The sequence below is a fragment of the Akebia trifoliata genome, chromosome 2, assembly GCF_017979445.1.
Source record: "Akebia trifoliata isolate Shusen 1 chromosome 2, ASM1797944v1, whole genome shotgun sequence".
Lineage (NCBI taxonomy): Eukaryota > Viridiplantae > Streptophyta > Magnoliopsida > Ranunculales > Lardizabalaceae > Akebia > Akebia trifoliata.
In genome coordinates, this window is record NC_141376.1 from 10,906,167 (window position 1) to 10,925,570 (window position 19,404).

At 32.6% G+C, this 19,404-nt stretch overlaps 1 protein-coding gene across 1 annotated transcript; it reads left to right on the forward strand.

The window, feature by feature from the left end:
* The first annotated feature begins 10,130 nt into the window (after window positions 1-10,130).
* Window positions 10,131-19,125, forward strand: LOC147409503 (ABC transporter G family member 1-like). The gene is made up of 8 exons (XM_086429717.1): window positions 10,131-10,475; window positions 10,991-11,070; window positions 15,783-16,247; window positions 16,784-16,870; window positions 16,974-17,102; window positions 17,234-17,425; window positions 18,093-18,179; window positions 18,309-19,125. Exons 1-8 carry the CDS (start codon window positions 10,145-10,147, stop codon window positions 18,990-18,992), a joined length of 2,055 nt encoding a protein of 684 aa, XP_086285843.1. The 5' UTR covers window positions 10,131-10,144; the 3' UTR covers window positions 18,993-19,125.
* Window positions 19,126-19,404: the final 279 nt, after the last annotated feature.

A 19,404-nucleotide genomic window follows, 5' to 3' on the forward strand; every position in this document is an offset into this window, starting at 1 on the left:
ATACGAGGAACACTTATCATCAGTTTCTGAGGGAATCGATTGTCGTGATCATTCAAGTAAAGGATAAGGTAACTTTTTTTAGGTCATTTGTTATAATGTAAATATTTGAGAAAAGTAGAGACCGACACTCGCTGGGTGGGATTGGTGTCTAATACTTCCTAGTCCCGTAACTTGATTTCTATACCCACAATCTTTTTGTAGTTCGATATTCATTATTCCTTTAAAATTATGTTTTTATTCCTAGACCATAAACTAGATGGCGACTCCCAAAAAAATAAAAACGGATCCGCACCCACGGATTGAGGGTGTTTTCATTCTCTGACGTGGATAAGTTCAGAAATTGTAGATCTGTATACATCAGGATACACGATTGCAAGTTCCCATAAAAAGTGTATCCTGAGAGAGTCGTGTGTCCCAAGACGTACAGATCTACGATTCCTGAACTTGTTCATGTTAGGAGTTGATTGAATATGCCAACTGGTGAGTCATATTATCAAAACTCTATAAATAGCTAATCATTTTTAAGGATTATAAGTCTAAATCTAAATATCACAGAATTAGCGGATTGTCTTGCATGTTACCATTCATTTTCATAGGTTATCAAACTTTTTATGCCAATAAAAAAAAAACTTATTTAGGTTTTCAAAGGATATACAAACGATCTAATGACACATTTGTCCTACGTTACCATTGGTTCATTCGATTTAAGTTTGAGATCATGGTTCATCACTCTATAATGAACTAGTTCATAGGGGTAGGAAGAGATAGTTCAATTCTAGGTTTTCTATCATTTAATTCAATGATGACTTTTGCGTTAAAGAGAAGCTAAAGCTTACAGTGAATTTAAGATATCTTTAAGAAGGGAAAGGACAGTAACATAATCTAAAACCATTTTAATTAAGGGAAATGTTCAACAACAAACATTTTGGCAAAACATGGGTTAGAGGTTTTGGAATGAGTTGATTTTTGGCAAGGATGATCTCTACGGTGAGGAGATCATCATCACCAAAAATCAGCTCATTCCAAAACTTCTAACCCCATCAAAACTGATTTACAAAAAATGGACGGTCCACGATTTTTCAACTTGTAAACTGGGGCTAGAAGTTTTGGAATGGGCTGATTTTTGGTGAGGATGATCTCCTCACCGTAGAGATGATCCTCACCAAAAATCAGCCCATTCCAAAACCTCTAACCCATGTTTTGAAAAATGTTTGCCAAAATATTTGTTGTTGAACGGGACTCTTTAATTAATTATCTTATATATAATACTCTATATTGAAAAAAAAAAAAAAAAAACTTAATTAGATATCTCAAACAAATATATTATATTTTTTACATTTCAATTTGTCTAAATATTATATTGCGTTCATGAAACAGATAAAAAAAATTAAACTAAACACAATAATAAGATTGACAGATATGTTGGTGCAAGATTCACGGTGCGAATGTTATTAATTCAAAATGAATCTATCTTACGAATTGATTTGCTTCATATAGATTCACACTTCGGCCTAGTAGGAACGAATGTGGAAATTAATTAGTCTTCCGATGTGAACTCTTTACATAGTTTTTCTTTGTATCATAAATAACTGACATCACAAAGCTTGACTTTGTGGCCCACCAAAACGTGAATCTTGTTTTAATAATTGTAAAATTTGATAAACTAAATTTTCTTAAATGCTTTGTTGTCCACGTGTAGGGATCTAACTTCTCGCGTAGAAAAAAACAAAAAGTCCAAACACCAACACATGGCCACATTAATTAAAATATATAAAAATAGTAAATTTAAGTCTCACATGGGTTGTGGGCCAATCAAAACACATCGCCTTACGTAAGATTGATAGAACCATTTCGTATCAAACTTTAATTCTTATTTGTAAGAATTCCAACCTTGACGAATTACATAAGTTTTGTGGTTGTGGAGATGAGATTGTATGGATGGATTATAAGATGCCAAACGCCACTCGTTCAATTAGTCGTTTGTATTCGGAGCCGACACACCTTTTTCACGTGCCACGCTTACCTAATATGTTACTGTTGCCGTGTGACGTCTACCCAAGAAGACCCAATTTGTGGTCTCAAAGCATGCACACGTGGTTGTTGTAAATTAATTTAATTTTTAAGATTTTTCTATCAACAAATAGAAGTTTGTTGCATGAATGAGATTGAAGAAAAATTACTCTGAGATTTTTTTTTTTTTTTTTACCAAGAGAGTGGTAAAATCCACCCATCAACAGACTCAATTTTCATGATCATTTGAGATTAGAAATTTGTTTTAATTTAGGGAATGGCTAGTTGCAGATCATCTAATACCAATTGCACTCCATTACACTTTTTTTTTTAATTTTAATTTTTCTATTTCATATGTAAAATTGCACTCCAAACAAAAAGTAAGTTATTGTACTTCTTAATTTTCTTAGTAATCAATTAGATTAGCTTGGAATTAAGCTCTAACTTGACCCTAATCTCTTAAACCAACTATTGCCCCTATAGTCAGCTAAGCGAAAAATTGGCCCTAATGGGTTTAGATTGATATTTTATATTTACTAAAAAAATAAATCCATACATCTTTTAAAATCATTTGGAGATGTTTGATCTTGTTTTTAATCCAAATGATTTTAAAAGGTGCATGGATTTATTTTATAATCTATTATAGTATATTTTACATTACAATAATGGAAACTAATTCAAGAAAATGAGATTCTAAAATTAATTTCCAAATTAATGTAGTAAATGGGATTTCAAATTCTAAAAATAATATTTCATAATATGAATATGACAATTAAAAAGTATCAAGTCAAGTGCGTGCACCCTATCGATCAAAAAAAAAAGTGCGCGCACCCATGCAAGAGTGGCTCCGTTGTAATACTTTTCTCTTGCATCTCCTTATAGCGTTTCGGGACAGTGCAGAGAGTGCTAAGCCAACAAGACACTAAAATCATGCCCAACAAAATATTGGTCATTTATTTTCAAAGCCCTTGGTCTAATTAAATTTTTATTTTTTTTCAAATCTTATCTAGATGATAAAACCTACATAGTTGAGGTGTTATTTTGTTTCAATGTGATGTCGGGAATGCATGGGCGAAGTGTTATAGGGAGCTACAAGAGAAAAATGCTATAAAATGCAGTGATGTACAACATTCCCTTTGTTGTAATGTGTTTGAATTTTTTTCCACAAAATAAAAAATTATAATTAAATTAAAAATAATTATATATATATATATATATATATATATATTGTATTATTATTTAATTTTTTGGAGTCAAGTTATCCAAGCCTCTTAGACAATTGATTAATCCTCGGTGCACATGCAAGTCCAAGTTCCCTCCCCCTATATGCACTAGATAATTTTTAGGATAAATCCTTGAGGGTGAGACATGTAGAGGGGAGGGGGGATCTAAACTCAAGACCTCTGCTTTTGAGACGTGGTCTGGGCTCTCTCACCAACCCTTAGATGGCTACATTAAATATAAAACTTTCTCCATAATACCCGTTTAAACGTAATTTTTTCACAATTAACAATGATGTCTAAATTCTAAAATAAATATAGTTATTATAGTTACTCAATTACTTTTTAAATTAGTAATTTTGCCGATGATTGTAAAGCACATTGTATAATTGTAAATAACATGCAACCCACATTTGCTCTGTTAGGAGCTCAAGAGTATTATTTTGGATGACAAAATGAGAAAGTTCATGTGAGGGGTTAGGGCTTTGTTCTTTACTTTATTTTCTTCGTTTGTGTGCTGTCCCTATTGGCTTATTTGGCAGCTTGTAAGCATTGGCTTTGGTTCTAATTAATTTATGGGTTGGGGGGCCGCCTTCAACCGCTAAACAATTTCAATAGCCTCTTTTGTTGAATAGAAATTAACGTCTGGCCAATCTCCACATTATCAAAAGGTCATTTCATCGCTTAAATGAGCCTTTATTTCCAGTATGTCTTACAGCTGTCAAGAAACTAAAGGGAATGGTTAGCACACCCCGACTACCTTAAAAAAAACCATTTCCCCGATTACCTTAAAAAAAAACATTCGTTCCATATTTTTAAAATATGGAATTACTAATTATAACTAAAGGTTGTCTATACAAATAAAAGGACTGATGTGCTGTTGAATTTATTTATAAAGGGTGTATGTTTTATATTGATCGGATATGATGCACATTAGCTTCCAACCCTACGAATTTTCAGGTAAAAAATATTCCAGCTAACTTTTTACCTAAATTTTTTGTATCTTATTTGAATGGAAAAATCATTCCCAACTAATGGAGTGATTGTTTGCTCACAGCCCAACAACTATTTGACATGTGGCACTGATGACGTAAGTAATAAGAGAGAAATTTCTCTCTCCTGCCCTTACGTCCACTACCCACATTTTTTGAGTTTGATCAATGGTATTGAAAGTAGACGACTACTTAGGACCCAAATTTAAAATTAAAATACAATGGTGAAAAATAACATTTTTTTTTTTTTTTTTTTGAAATACATAGAATTTCATCCTCTACAACCTTGTTGTATTGGATCATCTTTTTGAATGCCATTTGACGGATATAACAAGAAATTTTGTTTTTAAAACTATGGGTAGGAGAGAGAAAAATCATTTTATTATTACTTATGTCATCAACGCCACATGTCAAAATAGTGTTGGACTGTGTGCAAAACAATCACTCCAATTAGAATCATGATAATCTGACTACCCCAATTGACTATCTTGACGTGAGAAGTTTGGGAACTATAGATCTACGCTCCTCGGGATACACGGCTACACTTCCCCATAAAAAAATTTATCTTGAGGGAACCGTGTATCCTAAGGAGTGCAAATCTATGGTTCCCGAACTTGTCATGTTAGGTAGTCGATTGAGTTTGCCACGTGGGGTAGTTAGATTATCAGGATTCCCCCAACTAACAAGTTGAAAACAAAAGAAAATCATTAGACTAACGATTTTGTAACTCAACCTGATAGCATGACTTAAAAACTCACTGACGTGTCATGCGCAAAAAATCGTAGATTCATTAAAAAAAAAAAACGCAAAAATTGGGGCATTTTTAAACCGCTTATAAAGGGTATATAGCCGTCATTGAAGTGGATACTAGCAGTTTAAAGAATTGCCATTAATTCCAGGATCGATAATTCTATTTGGGGGCAATTTTTTCTGTAGTTTTATGACCCGCCACTAATATTCTACCTATTCCGGCTCTTGAAATATCACTTGTAAAGAAATGGTTCCAACTATTTTTTTAAACTACTATGGCAGTCATAAAACCGATAGTAAATACAATATTCAAACTTTATAAAAATGCCATTACATGCAGTTTAATAACAACTACTAAAGTCATTTTTTAAATTAATTAATATTATCTTAAATACATCTAGTGGTTGTTTCATAACCATTGGTAATGCTTTTTTCTTTTTAAATTTTTTTTTATAATGAATTTGGCACTCCAATTTCTTATATTATTCATTGAACACTAATTAAAGATCAGAACACACTAGTTACTTATAATTGTGTCAGAGTATAATCTAAACATTACAAAACTTTATAACACTCTGTTCAAACAATTTCAATAGTTGCTTATAATTGTGATTAGGATCATATAATCTTGAACCAAAAATAATTTACAATGGACAATTTCAAGTTTCATATACAATAGTAATTTTTTTTTCCTATATCTATAGTCAATGTAAAACCACAAGGTGTGCTTGAAACCAATGATGAATACAAACCATTGTACGCATCCGAGTATTGTTTCACAATTACATTCAAACAAGTTGAACTTGGTGTTGGCGACTGACCATTTGAGACACGCAAACTCCTGGTGAGCAAAAATAAAATCTTTATATAATAAAATTAATCTCTCTTGCTTAACTAAAAAGTAAATGTATATAAATTCTACAACCTTAAAAAGAATATATGAAAATACAACATTGAAATCATGATAAATAAAATAAATCAATCTGAACTTAAATATTTATTTTGACAAATGATACCAAAAATGGGAGTAGTCTAATCCAAAACAGTAAATGTAAGCTCAAAAAATTTATTACATTAGGCAATCATATGTGATTTAGATTGAGTAATATAAGAAAAATATGATGTGCAATGATATTTAATAATAAAAATGCGAGTACAAATATGAATTAATCAATCATGAAACAAATGAAATTGGATTGTTTTCGAACATTAGTAACTATATTACCATGCAATAGCAGTTGCAAGGGCAATTGATCTTCCAAAAGTGCCATTAGGAGGAGAGTCTTTGACCTGACTTGTAGGAATTTGATGTATAAAGTAAAAAAACTCCGTTTATTAAAAATAATGTCGTTTGGCAAATATGAAATTATAATAAGAAAATTAAAATTGACTCCAATGTCACACATGTTGCAAGCAAATAAGTGATCACATAGGCGAGACAAATACACTTAGAATGATGAATGATCTATAAAGTCCAAATAAGGAATACACCTCTTTTAACGTGCCATTAGTGAGATTAGACCATGAGCACAAGATAAAGAGAAAGATAAGCCCTAATAGAGCTTGGGAACCATAAGCAATACATTTAAGAGAGTATCTAAAGACTCACGTTTAATTGAAGCAATGGAAAGGCAAGCCTAAATGCCTAGACCTAAAGGGAATACAAATTAAAAAAAAACTAAATCAGACAAATTTGGAAAAAAAAATTGAGTCTATGTTCCTCATCATTCCAATCCTTTGGGAGAATGACTTACTGTTTATTCCCATAAACACTCCATTAACCAAAGACTGTTTAGTTGGGAGTTGTTTTGCCTGTGATCCCAATTGGTTGGCTTTTGTGGTATTTTTGTACTTGGAAAAATGATATTAGGGACATGGAATATATATCCAAGATAATTAGCATAGATTTTCTCTTAATACTAAATATCAAAAAAGATTAAGTAAAGAATATTGCATTAATGCATTAATGCATTAATCCACAAATGAACATTTCATGTCAAGCTATAAGAAACTGACTGCTAGGTTGAATAAGATAATTTTTGACCAATTTCAAACCATAAACAAGGTGAATAACTTTTTCTTACAATCCCCTATTGTTCCAATAGAATGCAGTTTTTGAATTTGAATCTTATTGAGACTAATTAGTGTCTTAGCAGGATATTTCAAGACAAATCACCACAAAGAAAACTGCAAGATTTATCTAATAATTCAAACAAAATCTTCAAAATCACACATTTTATTTGAGAAATGAGTGAATCAGAAAGTAAGAAGCCTTACAACTTTATATAAATCTGTTCTCTAGAGTTCGACAGCAATTTCATAGAAATCTCTACTCCAGATTAACTCCTTTATGTTCTCTTCGGTGAACGATGGTTTTCTTTAACTACTCGCAAAATTTGTAAATAGGTCTATGAACTTTAAATTTGAAATCAACTTAAAAAAAAATTGTGAAGTAAACTATTAGGATCAAATCCAATAGACATCACTAATGCTTTTACAATAACATAATGGACCATGATTTACACCAATGTTTTTAGAGGCGTATGATACTTACACCTTGAGACACGACTCAATTTGAATCAAGACTAATGTTTTGGATAGGGAATTCAAACTTTTCTATTAATCACTTGTAGTAGTAATGTAAAACATTGGAGCTTGACTTAAGTAAAGATTTCATCTTACTTGAACTACGATGAAATAATCGACGTAAATCCAAGTTATATTTTCTAATCTCTTACAAATTAGAAGCATAAAGAAGCCAACTAAAGTTTTCGGGTAATTTCAATTCCTCTCTAAATCATTACCACTATACTCTAAGTAAAAAAAATAAAAGAGAATATAGAACAAGTTATAAAACATAAACAAATCTTGTTTAAAAAAAAAATTATAAACTGGCAAGTAATACTTATGTTGGACCTTTGACATAAAATTAATTAGAATATTAATATTGAAAAAAAAAGAGAGTCAATAACCAAATAAGCTAATCCATTGATCAAATTGGATCTCAAAATCAATCAACAAAGTCGACACGACTATTTCCATAAGTAAGAAGAAATATGATAAAACTAGTGAAATTAATTTTAAAATTAAAAAGAAGAAATTTCTCTTGCATTATTTTTTAAGAAATATCTTCTTCCCCCTTATAAATGACATCAAAATTTCATTTACAATTAGTTGGTTGACATGTTACAAATCAACTTGTTGAGTTAATTCATTTACCTAAAAAAATATAATTTTAAATTTATATTACAAAATCCAAATGAATCAATAAAACAAGTTATATAATACTACAAATGAATGAATTAAACAAGTTTACTGCAACTATAATTGCAATATTTTATTACCTATTTATAAACTTAAGTAGTTCTATTGTATGTTGCTTGACCATATTCAGACACAAAGGTGATTAGAAGACCATCATTACCTAGTTGTATATATATAAAAGAATACAAAAAAAAAAACTGATTAATAAAAAAATCTATTAAGAAATTATTTTCATTGGAGTTGAAGCATGGATCATTAAAAAAAACTAGTAATACATTAAATAAAATTAGGCAAATCAGCACCATGTAACACATTATGAGTGTTTATATAAGATGTCATTACCATCTCACAAAAAAAGTAGTTCAAGAAAAAAACAAAAAAGACTAATAGAACTTCTTAAGAAAAGATTTCTAATTCCTAACAAAAAATAACCCTATCACTAAGTTATATAAATAAACAACGAAGACCAATTGATCTATAGACATGCTCACTTTTAAAAAATAAAATATCAAACTTACAAGAGATTCAAAGAAAAAGGCTCTTGAAATTTTTTGTCTTTGAATTCAGCCAGGCCTTCAACTGTCCACAACTAATAAAACATATTATATATGTTGTTTGCTTACGTAAAATTTCATTAAAAGCAAATAATAACAAACAAGGGTAATTGAGAAAACCCCAAAACATAACAACGAATAACAAATACAGAAAAGAGAGCTAAATTCAAATTTCTAACAAGAGAGAGATAGAGAGAGTGAGAGATTGACCTTCAACTAAAAATTCATCCAAAACCTTAGATTTGTAGACAAACCCTAGGTCAAAATTTGGAGAGAAACTTTGGTAGCTAATATTTTTTTAGAGAAATGACATTTGGTTGCACGGGAGTAAACGAATTTGAAGGGTTTTATAGAACAAGTAGTCGATTTCGCTTGTAAAGAAACCCTTAAGGTTTTTTGAAACAAAGATATGAGAATTGAGATTTGTGGGTGAAATTTGTTTTGGAAACCGACGTTTACTAAATCGCCTTTAATGAAATCAGATTTTGTGAAACAGAATATGGGAACCAAGATTTTATGAATTTTTTTTTTTTTGGAAATCGGCATTTAACAAATCGCCTGTATAGAAATCCTTTAGGTTTTGTTAAAAAAATAAGGGAATCGGGATTTATGGGGTGTTTTTTTCAGAAAAGGCCTGTAAAACATTTTATTTAAAAGGTTGTTTGAAAAAAAACGCTAGAATATTTGGACTCTAAATCACTTTTTTTTTTTGTAGTGATTCCTTCGCTCGGGATATACAATTGCACCCTCGAGATACACAACTACAGATGGCAGGTCGATTTTGTATCTTGAGGGAAAGAATCTACGGTCCACATTAGTGAGTTTTTGCGTCACTCTGTGTGCAAGTTGAGTTACAAAATCAACACTCAAACCATTAAGAGTGCTGATTTTGTAACTCAACCTGAAAGGGTGACTCAAAAACTCACCAACGTGGCATGGGCAAAAAATCGTAGATTCTATCCCTCGGGATACACAACCGACCTGAACAACCTGCCATCTGCAATTGTGTATCCTGAGCGAAAGAATCTACCGTTCTTTGTGCAGGACACGTGGGTGAGTTTTTGAGTCACGCTTCCTGATTGAGTTACGAAATCATTAAACAACACGTGTACCCCGTACTGTTTGTTGGCCTCAAGACTTTTCTAACTCTAAACATAAACAACATTATACTTCACAGGCCTCAACGATAATGACTCATGAAAATATCCAATCTCAGGAATTTTTAAAGATTAAAGTTTTTTACTCCATTAGGTACAATTCGAGTCTATAAATACTAGTGTTAGCGACCCATTCAGCAAATTATCATCTCTCTCTCTCTCTCTCTCTCTCTCTCTCTCTTCTCTTGGAGCCCATCATGAGTTCTTTGGTTAACACCCCTGGTTGTAGCCATGGTCCAAGCCCAACAACATCACTAAGGCTAGACCACTTACCAAGAGTAACAAATCATGATTTGGAGATGGGTAGTATTTCCTTCGATACAATTAGCTCAGTTAAAAGAGATTCAACTCAAACTGGTGATGGAATTTCCTTGACATGGGAGGATTTGTGGGTCACAGCCTCTAACGGTAAAGGCAAGAGCCGCTCGATCCTTCAAGGGCTCACTGGTTACGCCGAACCTGGTGAGGTCTTGGCCCTCATGGGTCCTTCTGGTTGTGGAAAGTCCACTCTTCTTAATGCATTGGCAGGTAATTAATTACACTAATCGAACTCTATAGTTCTCTGGCTAATTCTTGATCTCAAGCAAACTTCTAAATTAATCCTAGAATTCTTAGGAGTTTGTGATTTTTGCGATGTGTAAGACACGTAGATGGCATTTAAGAAGCATATATCTTTAAGGTGACTTTGAACTTCGGAACTAGAAACCATCAACTAACATTAAATGTGATTTGAAGTTAGAAAAGTTCTTTTTTGAAATGTTTTACACAGTGTAAATGTTTTAAACGAAAGAATCGATGATTAGATGGATAATTTATCAAATTGGTTGGACCATTTTCTATTTATAGAAAAAGATTTAAAATATGAATATAATTTTTACTAATTTACCTTTATTAATATTTATAAAAGATGGTACTCGCAAAAAATGGATGATTTATTGACCAAACCAATTTTATTACAAATCTGATTGGACTCAGTAGTGTTCAGTCTGGTTTTTAAAGTAGTTGTGAAAATAAATTTGAGATATTTTTGGGTTCAATTGCAGGGAGATTGAGTTCAAATATAATGCAAACAGGAGAGGTCTTACTCAATGGTCGAAAAGAAAGGCTCGCATATGGGACCTCGGTGAGTTAATCAAGCCAAAACACATTGTTAAGTGCAGTGTGTCAGGAAAATGCCATCTCTCAGCATTAGGCACCACCGTTTTAGAATTTGTCAACTTGATTCAACTCCATTGAATATCGAGGTGACTCGGCCCCTAAACTTCATGGAACCGTCACCCCAAGTTAACTTGAAAATGCATCTATCTTTAAAATTATTAATATATATATATATTGTATTTTTATTTGATTCATCAAGTTGACTCGTGAGTTTTCTTCTTGGCTTGGGTCAATGACATAACCAAGTTTTTGAGTTCTGAAACTATGCTTATCATGCTAACATATGATGAAGATGTACAAACATGGTTTATAAACTCGTCCGAGACCGAGACATATCGCCTGAGTTAACTCGGTATTGGAGCTCAACGAGACCAACTCACAAAGTGTTATGAGACGACCGTGTATCGTGAGATAAGCGAGTCGTCTCGGATGATATTTTCGATTATCTCGGCGATACAAACGAGACAACGCAGTAATGGTTTAACTCACAAGTTAAACGAGACGTATCGGACGAAATTTTCACAATCTCATCCGAGTTAATCGATACAAACGAGTTAAAGCCTCAACCCTCACTCCCAAATCAATTTTTTTTATTTTATATTTTTTTGGATTCATTTTTTTATAGAAATTATTTCTGAATTTTTTCAGAAATTTTCAGAATTTTTAAATGGTTAAAAACCATTGTCTCAATGTCGAATGAGATGAGACGTATCGTCCGAGTCAACTCAGTATCAGAGCTGAATGAGATGAGACGAAATACTGAGTTTAAAAACCATGTGTACAAAGCATTTTCCTATATATATATCTCAAGGTATCAGAGGCTCTTAGAGCACCTCACTAATCCTCGTGGCCATGTGCAGTCCTTTTCACCTACACACCAAATAATGTAAGAGATAAATCCCTATGGCAACTAAGGGCGGAGCCAGGATTTTATTGTAGTGGGGGCAAACTATAATTAATGGTATGGTTGAAAAGTTTTAATATGAATAGTTTTACGAATAAATTCAAAGATTTTTTATTGAAAATTGAAGAAAAAATTATTTAGGTCTCTTTCAATTAGTCTGAGAAAAGGCCCAATCAAGAGCCAATGTCATCTTCAAAAACTTTAAGGCGGCTAGGGGGAAAAATTGGAGGCAGGTGATGGAGTGGGGCAAATAATGAAGGAGATGAGTGAATGGGAGCCAATGAAATATGCATTTAGTTGAAAATACAGGACTCTTTCAAAGTTTTATAGCGGCAATTGCCACCACAAGCTCTTCACTAACTCTGCCCTTGATGGCGACCACTAAGAACTCTAGATCTCTGATTCAAGAGGTGTGGTCCTAGCCATCTCACTTGATTCTCTTGAAAAGTGAGAAGAAAAATTATTTTTAATATGCGTCAAATATTGAAAATTGAAAAAACGCAAAAATCTCATGCATGTTCCACAAGAAATGATGGTTACTTGCCTTGATAAGTAAAGTAGTCAAACCCCCCCTATATTTTTCAAATTACGTGAAAGCCCAATATGTTAAAAGCCATTAGTGTTCAATTCTATAAGAAAGGATCTTGTTGGTCCAATCATTTGATAGGTCAAAATTGTTATTTTATGAATATTTTAGACAAGGTTGCGCTCAGCAGCTAACGTTAGGGAACCAACATTGTCTTCTGTGACTTAAATTTTTTGGATTGAACTGATTTTTTGTGAGGATAATCTCTATGGTGAGGAGATCATCCTCACAAAAAAAATCAGTCCAATCTAAAATTTCTAAACTCATCAAAAGTAATTTATAAATTTTTGATAAAAATTGATAATTTATAAATTTTAAATCATTTTTTTTGGATTAGAAGATTCAAATTAGGTCGATTTTTTGTGAGGATAGTCTTCTCATCATAGAAATCATCCCCATAAAAAATCAGCCCAATCCAAAAAATTTAAGCCATTAACTCCATGTTTCGCGTCCCTACCTAACCTCTTTAATGTTTTTGGTTGAACAGTCATAAAGATGTTACGTATTCTTTCAGCTCATTGAATATTTGGCCATAAGACTACATCAAAAAGATCATATTGTTAGATTATTTGAAAGGGTAAAATGATAAATTTATATAAACATCTTAAATATTCTTGTTTTGAGAAAGAGCTGTTTGTCCCACTCAGATAAAAAACTCAGTGAGATTGATGATTTTTGGGCATAGAAATGGGTACACGTGACATATTATGATGAAGAGCTATCGAGTAATCAATGATCCTAATGTCACGACATCATTATCAGGGCCGGCTTGATACAGGCTGAGGTCTGAGTCGAAATCTTAAAATGAGATTTTTTATTTTAATATTTAATATATTAATTAATTATTATTATTTATTTAAATAATTGATTTTTTTTTTTAAATTCTTACTTTTTGAGATGTAAAATTAATTTTATATTCAATTTTAAGAATATATCATTTTCAAGTTTTAAAAGATTTTTTTTTTTTTTTTTTGTTGAAGTTTCATGGATGTTTTAATATTTTTTTGGAAACTAACGATCTTTTGGGGAATCCGTGGGTGGATTTGAGGTTTTATTTATTTATACATTAAATGGAATCGTGGGTGGATGGGGTTTTCAAAAAAAACTTTTGGAAAGTAACCATTTTTTTGAGAATCCAATCCCAAGTCGGTGGATTTGAGTATTTTGTTTAACTTTAAATGGAATAGGTTAAAATTTTTAAGTGGAATACAATCCAATCATGAGTGACTTTTTTTTAATACTTTTTTTAAAGAGTCGTGCTGGGGTGATGTAGGATTTACTGTGATTCTCACAATTCTGACGTGGACATGCATATATAACCTTAGATGGTTTTTACTCATATCGCGAGGAAACACATCTATGGTTATGTGCACATCCCACGTCTGACTTATGAGAATCACAGTAAATACCCTGTATTGTTTCAGCATTTTTCTTTTTTAAATTTCAAGATAGGGTTGTTTTAAACTTGAGTCGTGCTAGAGTGACCTCAAGCTAGAACCTCATATGCACTTCTTGGGATGAAAGTGGATAGGAACCATAGATGCTTTTTCACTAGTGTCTCAATGAAAGCATCTATGATTCACATACCCTTTCATGTCAACAAGTACGATATGAGATTCCAGCCTGAGGTCCTTTAGCATAATTCTTTAAATTTTTAGGAAATTTACCATTTTTTGGGGATCTCATCCAATGTTGGATTTGAGTTTTTTTTTTAGAAACATTTTTCCTTACTAACGTAGTAAGATTTTTAGTCTTACTAAGGATCATTTTAATCAAATGGATTACCACATTAGAAATTCAACACCACAGCCCTCTAAATATTTCTTGGAAAACTCAGATCTGAATAATAAAATATAAAAAAAAAAAACAATTTCTTTTGGGTTTAATCCAAGGTTTTGAAAATGGACGGCCATCAAACTTTCACATAACTCCCAAATTTAGAATAAAAATTAAATGGTGAAAAATAATAACTTTTTGGATTTTTTTTTTCCAAAGTCTATAGAATTTTGTCCTGAAGCATCTGATCATTTTTGGATGCTACAAAGTGAGTCCAAAGATCGTAGTAAGGTTGAAATCCTTACTAACTTAGTAAGGCTTGTTGGACTCTTTTTTTATTTTTTTTATAAACTTTAGATGGAACATGTAAAAGAGATAAAAGAAGAAAAAATTTGTTTTATTTGCAAATTAGCATTTGAGAAAATCTTATCTAAGAGATCTTTTAGTAATATTTTTTTTTGTGTGAAAATCCTCCCAATGCCAACAGTCCAACGTATAAGGGAGAAAGATAAATTTTTTTTTTTTCTAAAACACCTCCCATTTCCAACATGTAAGGAGGAATGTGTAATTTTTATTAATAATACTATTTATTTTTTTAAGTTAACGTGATAAGTATTTCAAAAGAAAAAATAAAAATTGGAGGACCTTCTCCGATTGTGTGGCCTTAGGCGATTGCCTAATGATCTTATACTTGAAAGGGCCCTGGTGGTAATCCACGTGGGCCCAATGACCGAAAAATCTTACTAAGTTAGTCTGGCTAGTCTAACTCATTAAAATATATACGAAAGAAAAAGACATATTTTCCTCAATGAGTTATTGGGGAAGTTTTCTGCTTGCACCTCGCTGTGGCATCTAAATGTATATGAAGGTTTTTTGTTTCACATTTTCCATTTTCAAAACCTTGGATCAACCTAAAAAAGGGGTTTTTATGAAATTTGTTGACTGATTTATACCATAAAATCTAGAGGGTCATGTGAGCCCAATAACTCATACACTCTTATTGATTTTGAAAATTTTTGTGGGGGTAAGTGCCCCCACTGTAAATTCACCCCTATCACCTTAGCCCCCACATAACTTGATTAATCTTCTAACCTAGTAAGGTACATTTCCAAGTTGATTTGGAGAGTGATACAATCAAAATTCACTCGAGTTTAAGTCGACTAGTTTTAGAACATAGAGTACATGGTATGTTTGCCAAGGATGAACAGGCCATTATAGAAATCTCTAGCATTCTCTCGATTTGATGAAGGAAAAAAATCTCATGTTCCACCGTGGGGTCGTGACATATTATTACACTCATACATGATTAATGGTATCAATGTAAGACACTATCCAATATATTAGAAACCATAAAAGTTGCAATCCAAAAAATTCTAATACATTTTTTCGCTCTCTTTTTTCATTAATTTAGGCTTATGTGACTCAAGAAGATACTCTAATGTCGACGCTAACAGTTAAAGAAGCAGTATTCTACTCTGCTCAGCTCCAACTGCCAGACTCCATGTCGAAATCCATGAAGATGGAGAGAGCAGAGACAACGATAAGAGAGATGGGACTGCAAGATGCCATGAACACAAGAATAGGGGGACAAGGCAAGAAAGGCCTAAGCGGCGGGCAAAAGAGGAGAGTAACCATTTGCATAGAGATCTTAACACGTCCAAAGCTTCTTTTTCTAGACGAGCCCACAAGTGGACTCGATAGTGCAGCATCATACCATGTCATGAAACGAATTGTAAGCCTTGCTCGACATGATGGAAGGACTATCATCGTATCCATCCATCAACCTAGTAGTGAAGTCTTCGAACTTTTCCACAATCTTTGCCTCCTCTCAAGTGGAAGAACAATTTACTTTGGTCTTGCATCTGCAGCGAATGAGGTAATTAGATTAAAAAGCATTTATGGCCATGCAACAAATTTTTTTTTAAATTTTTTATATAAGGTTCTATTAAACAGACGGTTGAGATATGAGGAAAAACAAAGATTTTCTAGAAAATAGAAATTAGTTTTCAGAGATCAGTACATATTGTCTAGGGATACACCTTGAAATTGCTAGAAATATTCTCTCATCTCAACTGTTTATTTGGAGAGCGCAAACGGCTAGCGTTTCCTTATATAATACATCAAAGTATCAAACTATGTATGAAATCAAAAATGGAATTTGGGGTGTGGATAACCATTCTTTTTTCAAACGCCATACCCCTTCAATTTCATCTTATTTTCCAACGAAGCTCTTCGATTTTGGCTTCCATGGTGAGGAAAGCTCGTTATAATTTTATTGATTGGAGTTCTATCACTTTTTGACTCTTTTATTTTATTTTTTATTTTTTTTCATATACACTTGCTCTCTGAATTTTATGTTTTATTGAGGATAAGGGTTTTGGTACTAACATTTCTTACTTTCAATTAATGTAGTTTTTTGCAGCAAATGGTTTCCGATGTCCAAGTATGAGGAACCCGTCCGACCACTACCTTAGAACTATCAACAGAGACTTTGATAAGGTAACAAGTTTCATGATCCCAAACCCCTTAAGTACCAATTATTTTCTCTAGCTATAGTGATATATCTTTTGAACTCATCAAGTTTCTTAATTTTTATCATTAGGAAATTGAGCAAGGAGTTGGTGCTACATTAACAACTGCTGAAGAAGCAATCACAATTCTTGCGAACTCATATAAGTCATCAGAGAATTGCCAACAAGTTGGAAGACGGGTCGCTGAGTTATGTAGAACGGTATGTGACTAATGATAATCCATGTCGTCGTAGAATATCGTGATTAACAAGATGATCTTGAGATTAAGGGTCATCTAAATATATAGCCTAAAGTTCAACATTGATTCTTAAAAAAGGGTATTGTTTTGTAGGAAGCAGTATTGGAGAAGAAGGGAAGCCAAGCTAGCTTCATCACTCAATCACTTGTTCTTACAAGAAGATCATTTGTGAACATGAATCGTGATCTAGGCTACTATTGGTTGCGCTTTGCAATTTACGTTGCACTAAGTTTATGTCTTGGAACAACCTTTTACGACATTGGCCATAGCTATGGTTCTATTCAGGTAAGATGGAGAGGAAAAATATCTTGAAATAAATTAAGCAATTCTTGCGATCAATTATAACAGAATTAAAATGCGGATGCATGTGATCATCGACATCAAACACTAAAAAAAAAATCAATGTGCCTTGTCCCATTCGAAGAGCTGAAGATCGTGAGTTCTTTCATAAATTGCTATTATCACCAATTTAATTCACTTTTATCTTTCCTTATTCAATTTAATTGGTATTGAAATCGTTGTAGGATTGATATTTCCATTAGTGAATCCAATAGTTTAAAAAAAAATTAAAACACCAAAAAAGAAATGGCACATGGGGTCACATGTTATTGGGAATAATCTAGCATATCTCTTTTACCACAACTAAAAATAAAGAATCCAAAATCATAAAAAAATGAGTCTATTGTGAGCATTAAATATAACCCTAGATCAAATCACAATGGCAACAAAATTAAAGAAAGGGCTCACTAAAACAACAAGATTTAATGTAATAAAAAAGATTAATTATCTTTGAGAAAGAAATTACAGACCCGAATTCATCCCAATACCTTTCTCTAACCTCCAAATCACAAATAATTCACTATTAGTAGTTTAATACATCTCATCTCTAGTGACCATATAATCATATTTGAGTGTGTTATCCTCTAACATCAATTATTTCTTCACTTTTCAGGCTAGAGGTTCGATACTCATGTACGTAGCTTCATTCATGACATTCATGGCAATTGGCGGATTCCCCTCCTTCGTAGAAGACATGAAGGTGCATGCCAATCTCCATTAATCTATCTCTAAACTTGTTTTTGTTTCTGGATTAAAATTTTTTATTAATTCCAACCTACAATAATAGTTAACATTTTTTCTTTTTTCTTTTTTTACCTTATAAATTCAGATCTTCGAACGAGAAAGATTAAATGGGCACTATGGCGTCGCAGCATTTGTTATTGGCAACACAATTTCATCCATTCCCTACTTACTTATAGTCTCTCTAATTCCAGGAGTCATAGCTTATTATCTTGCTGGCCTTCAAAGAGGATTTGAACATTTTGCCTATTTTTCTTTACTACTCTTCATGTGTATGACGTTGGTTGAAAGCCTAATGATGGTAGTGGCAAGTTTTGTGCCGGATTTCCTAATGGGTATAATCACGGGAGCTGGAATCCAAGGAGTGATGATACTTGTGGGTGGCTTCTTTCGACTTCCAAATGATCTTCCTAAGCCTTTTTGGACATATCCGATGTATTATTTCTCCATCCATAAGTACGCTTACCATGGATTCTTCAAGAACGAGTACGAAGGACTAACTTTGCCTAGTAGGCCGGAACAAGGTTCGCCTACCATCAATGGAGAAGAAATTTTGAGAGAGACATGGCAAATGCAAGATTACTCTAAATGGGTTGATCTTGCTGTTTTGTTGGGGATGGTGATCATGTATCGATTCATGTTCTTTGCCATCATAAAGAGTGTTGAAAAGGTTAAGCCCATTGTGAGAGCTTTACTTGCAGTCCCATCCAAACAAACGAGACAAATCGTGGAGAATCCATACTCTACACCAGAACATGGAGCAGCTCTATAATGGCCCTTTTTGTTCACTTTTATATGTTTGATATGAAGGGTTTTGTTACTCTTAAAATATATGATATAGTAAATGTTGTATCTATATGTAATGCTTCACTTTTAAATAAAATCATATTTAGTTAATCGCACAATCGAATTGTGATGAAATAAAAGAGAAGATTGCTATATTTCTTCTTATTATAAATTAGGGGTGCAACGTAGTCCGGTTCAAACCGAGAACCAAATTAAACCGATAGCTTTGGAGTGGTTTGGAACAAGTTGCGGTTTAGTTCCGAATTACGAAAATGGAGAACTGATCAATTTGATTCGATTCTCGAATCAAGTTTGTATGGAATCGAACCAAACCGAGAACCGGACTCTTATGCAATAAATAAATATGTGTATGATAATTATTATAAATCATTTTAGGA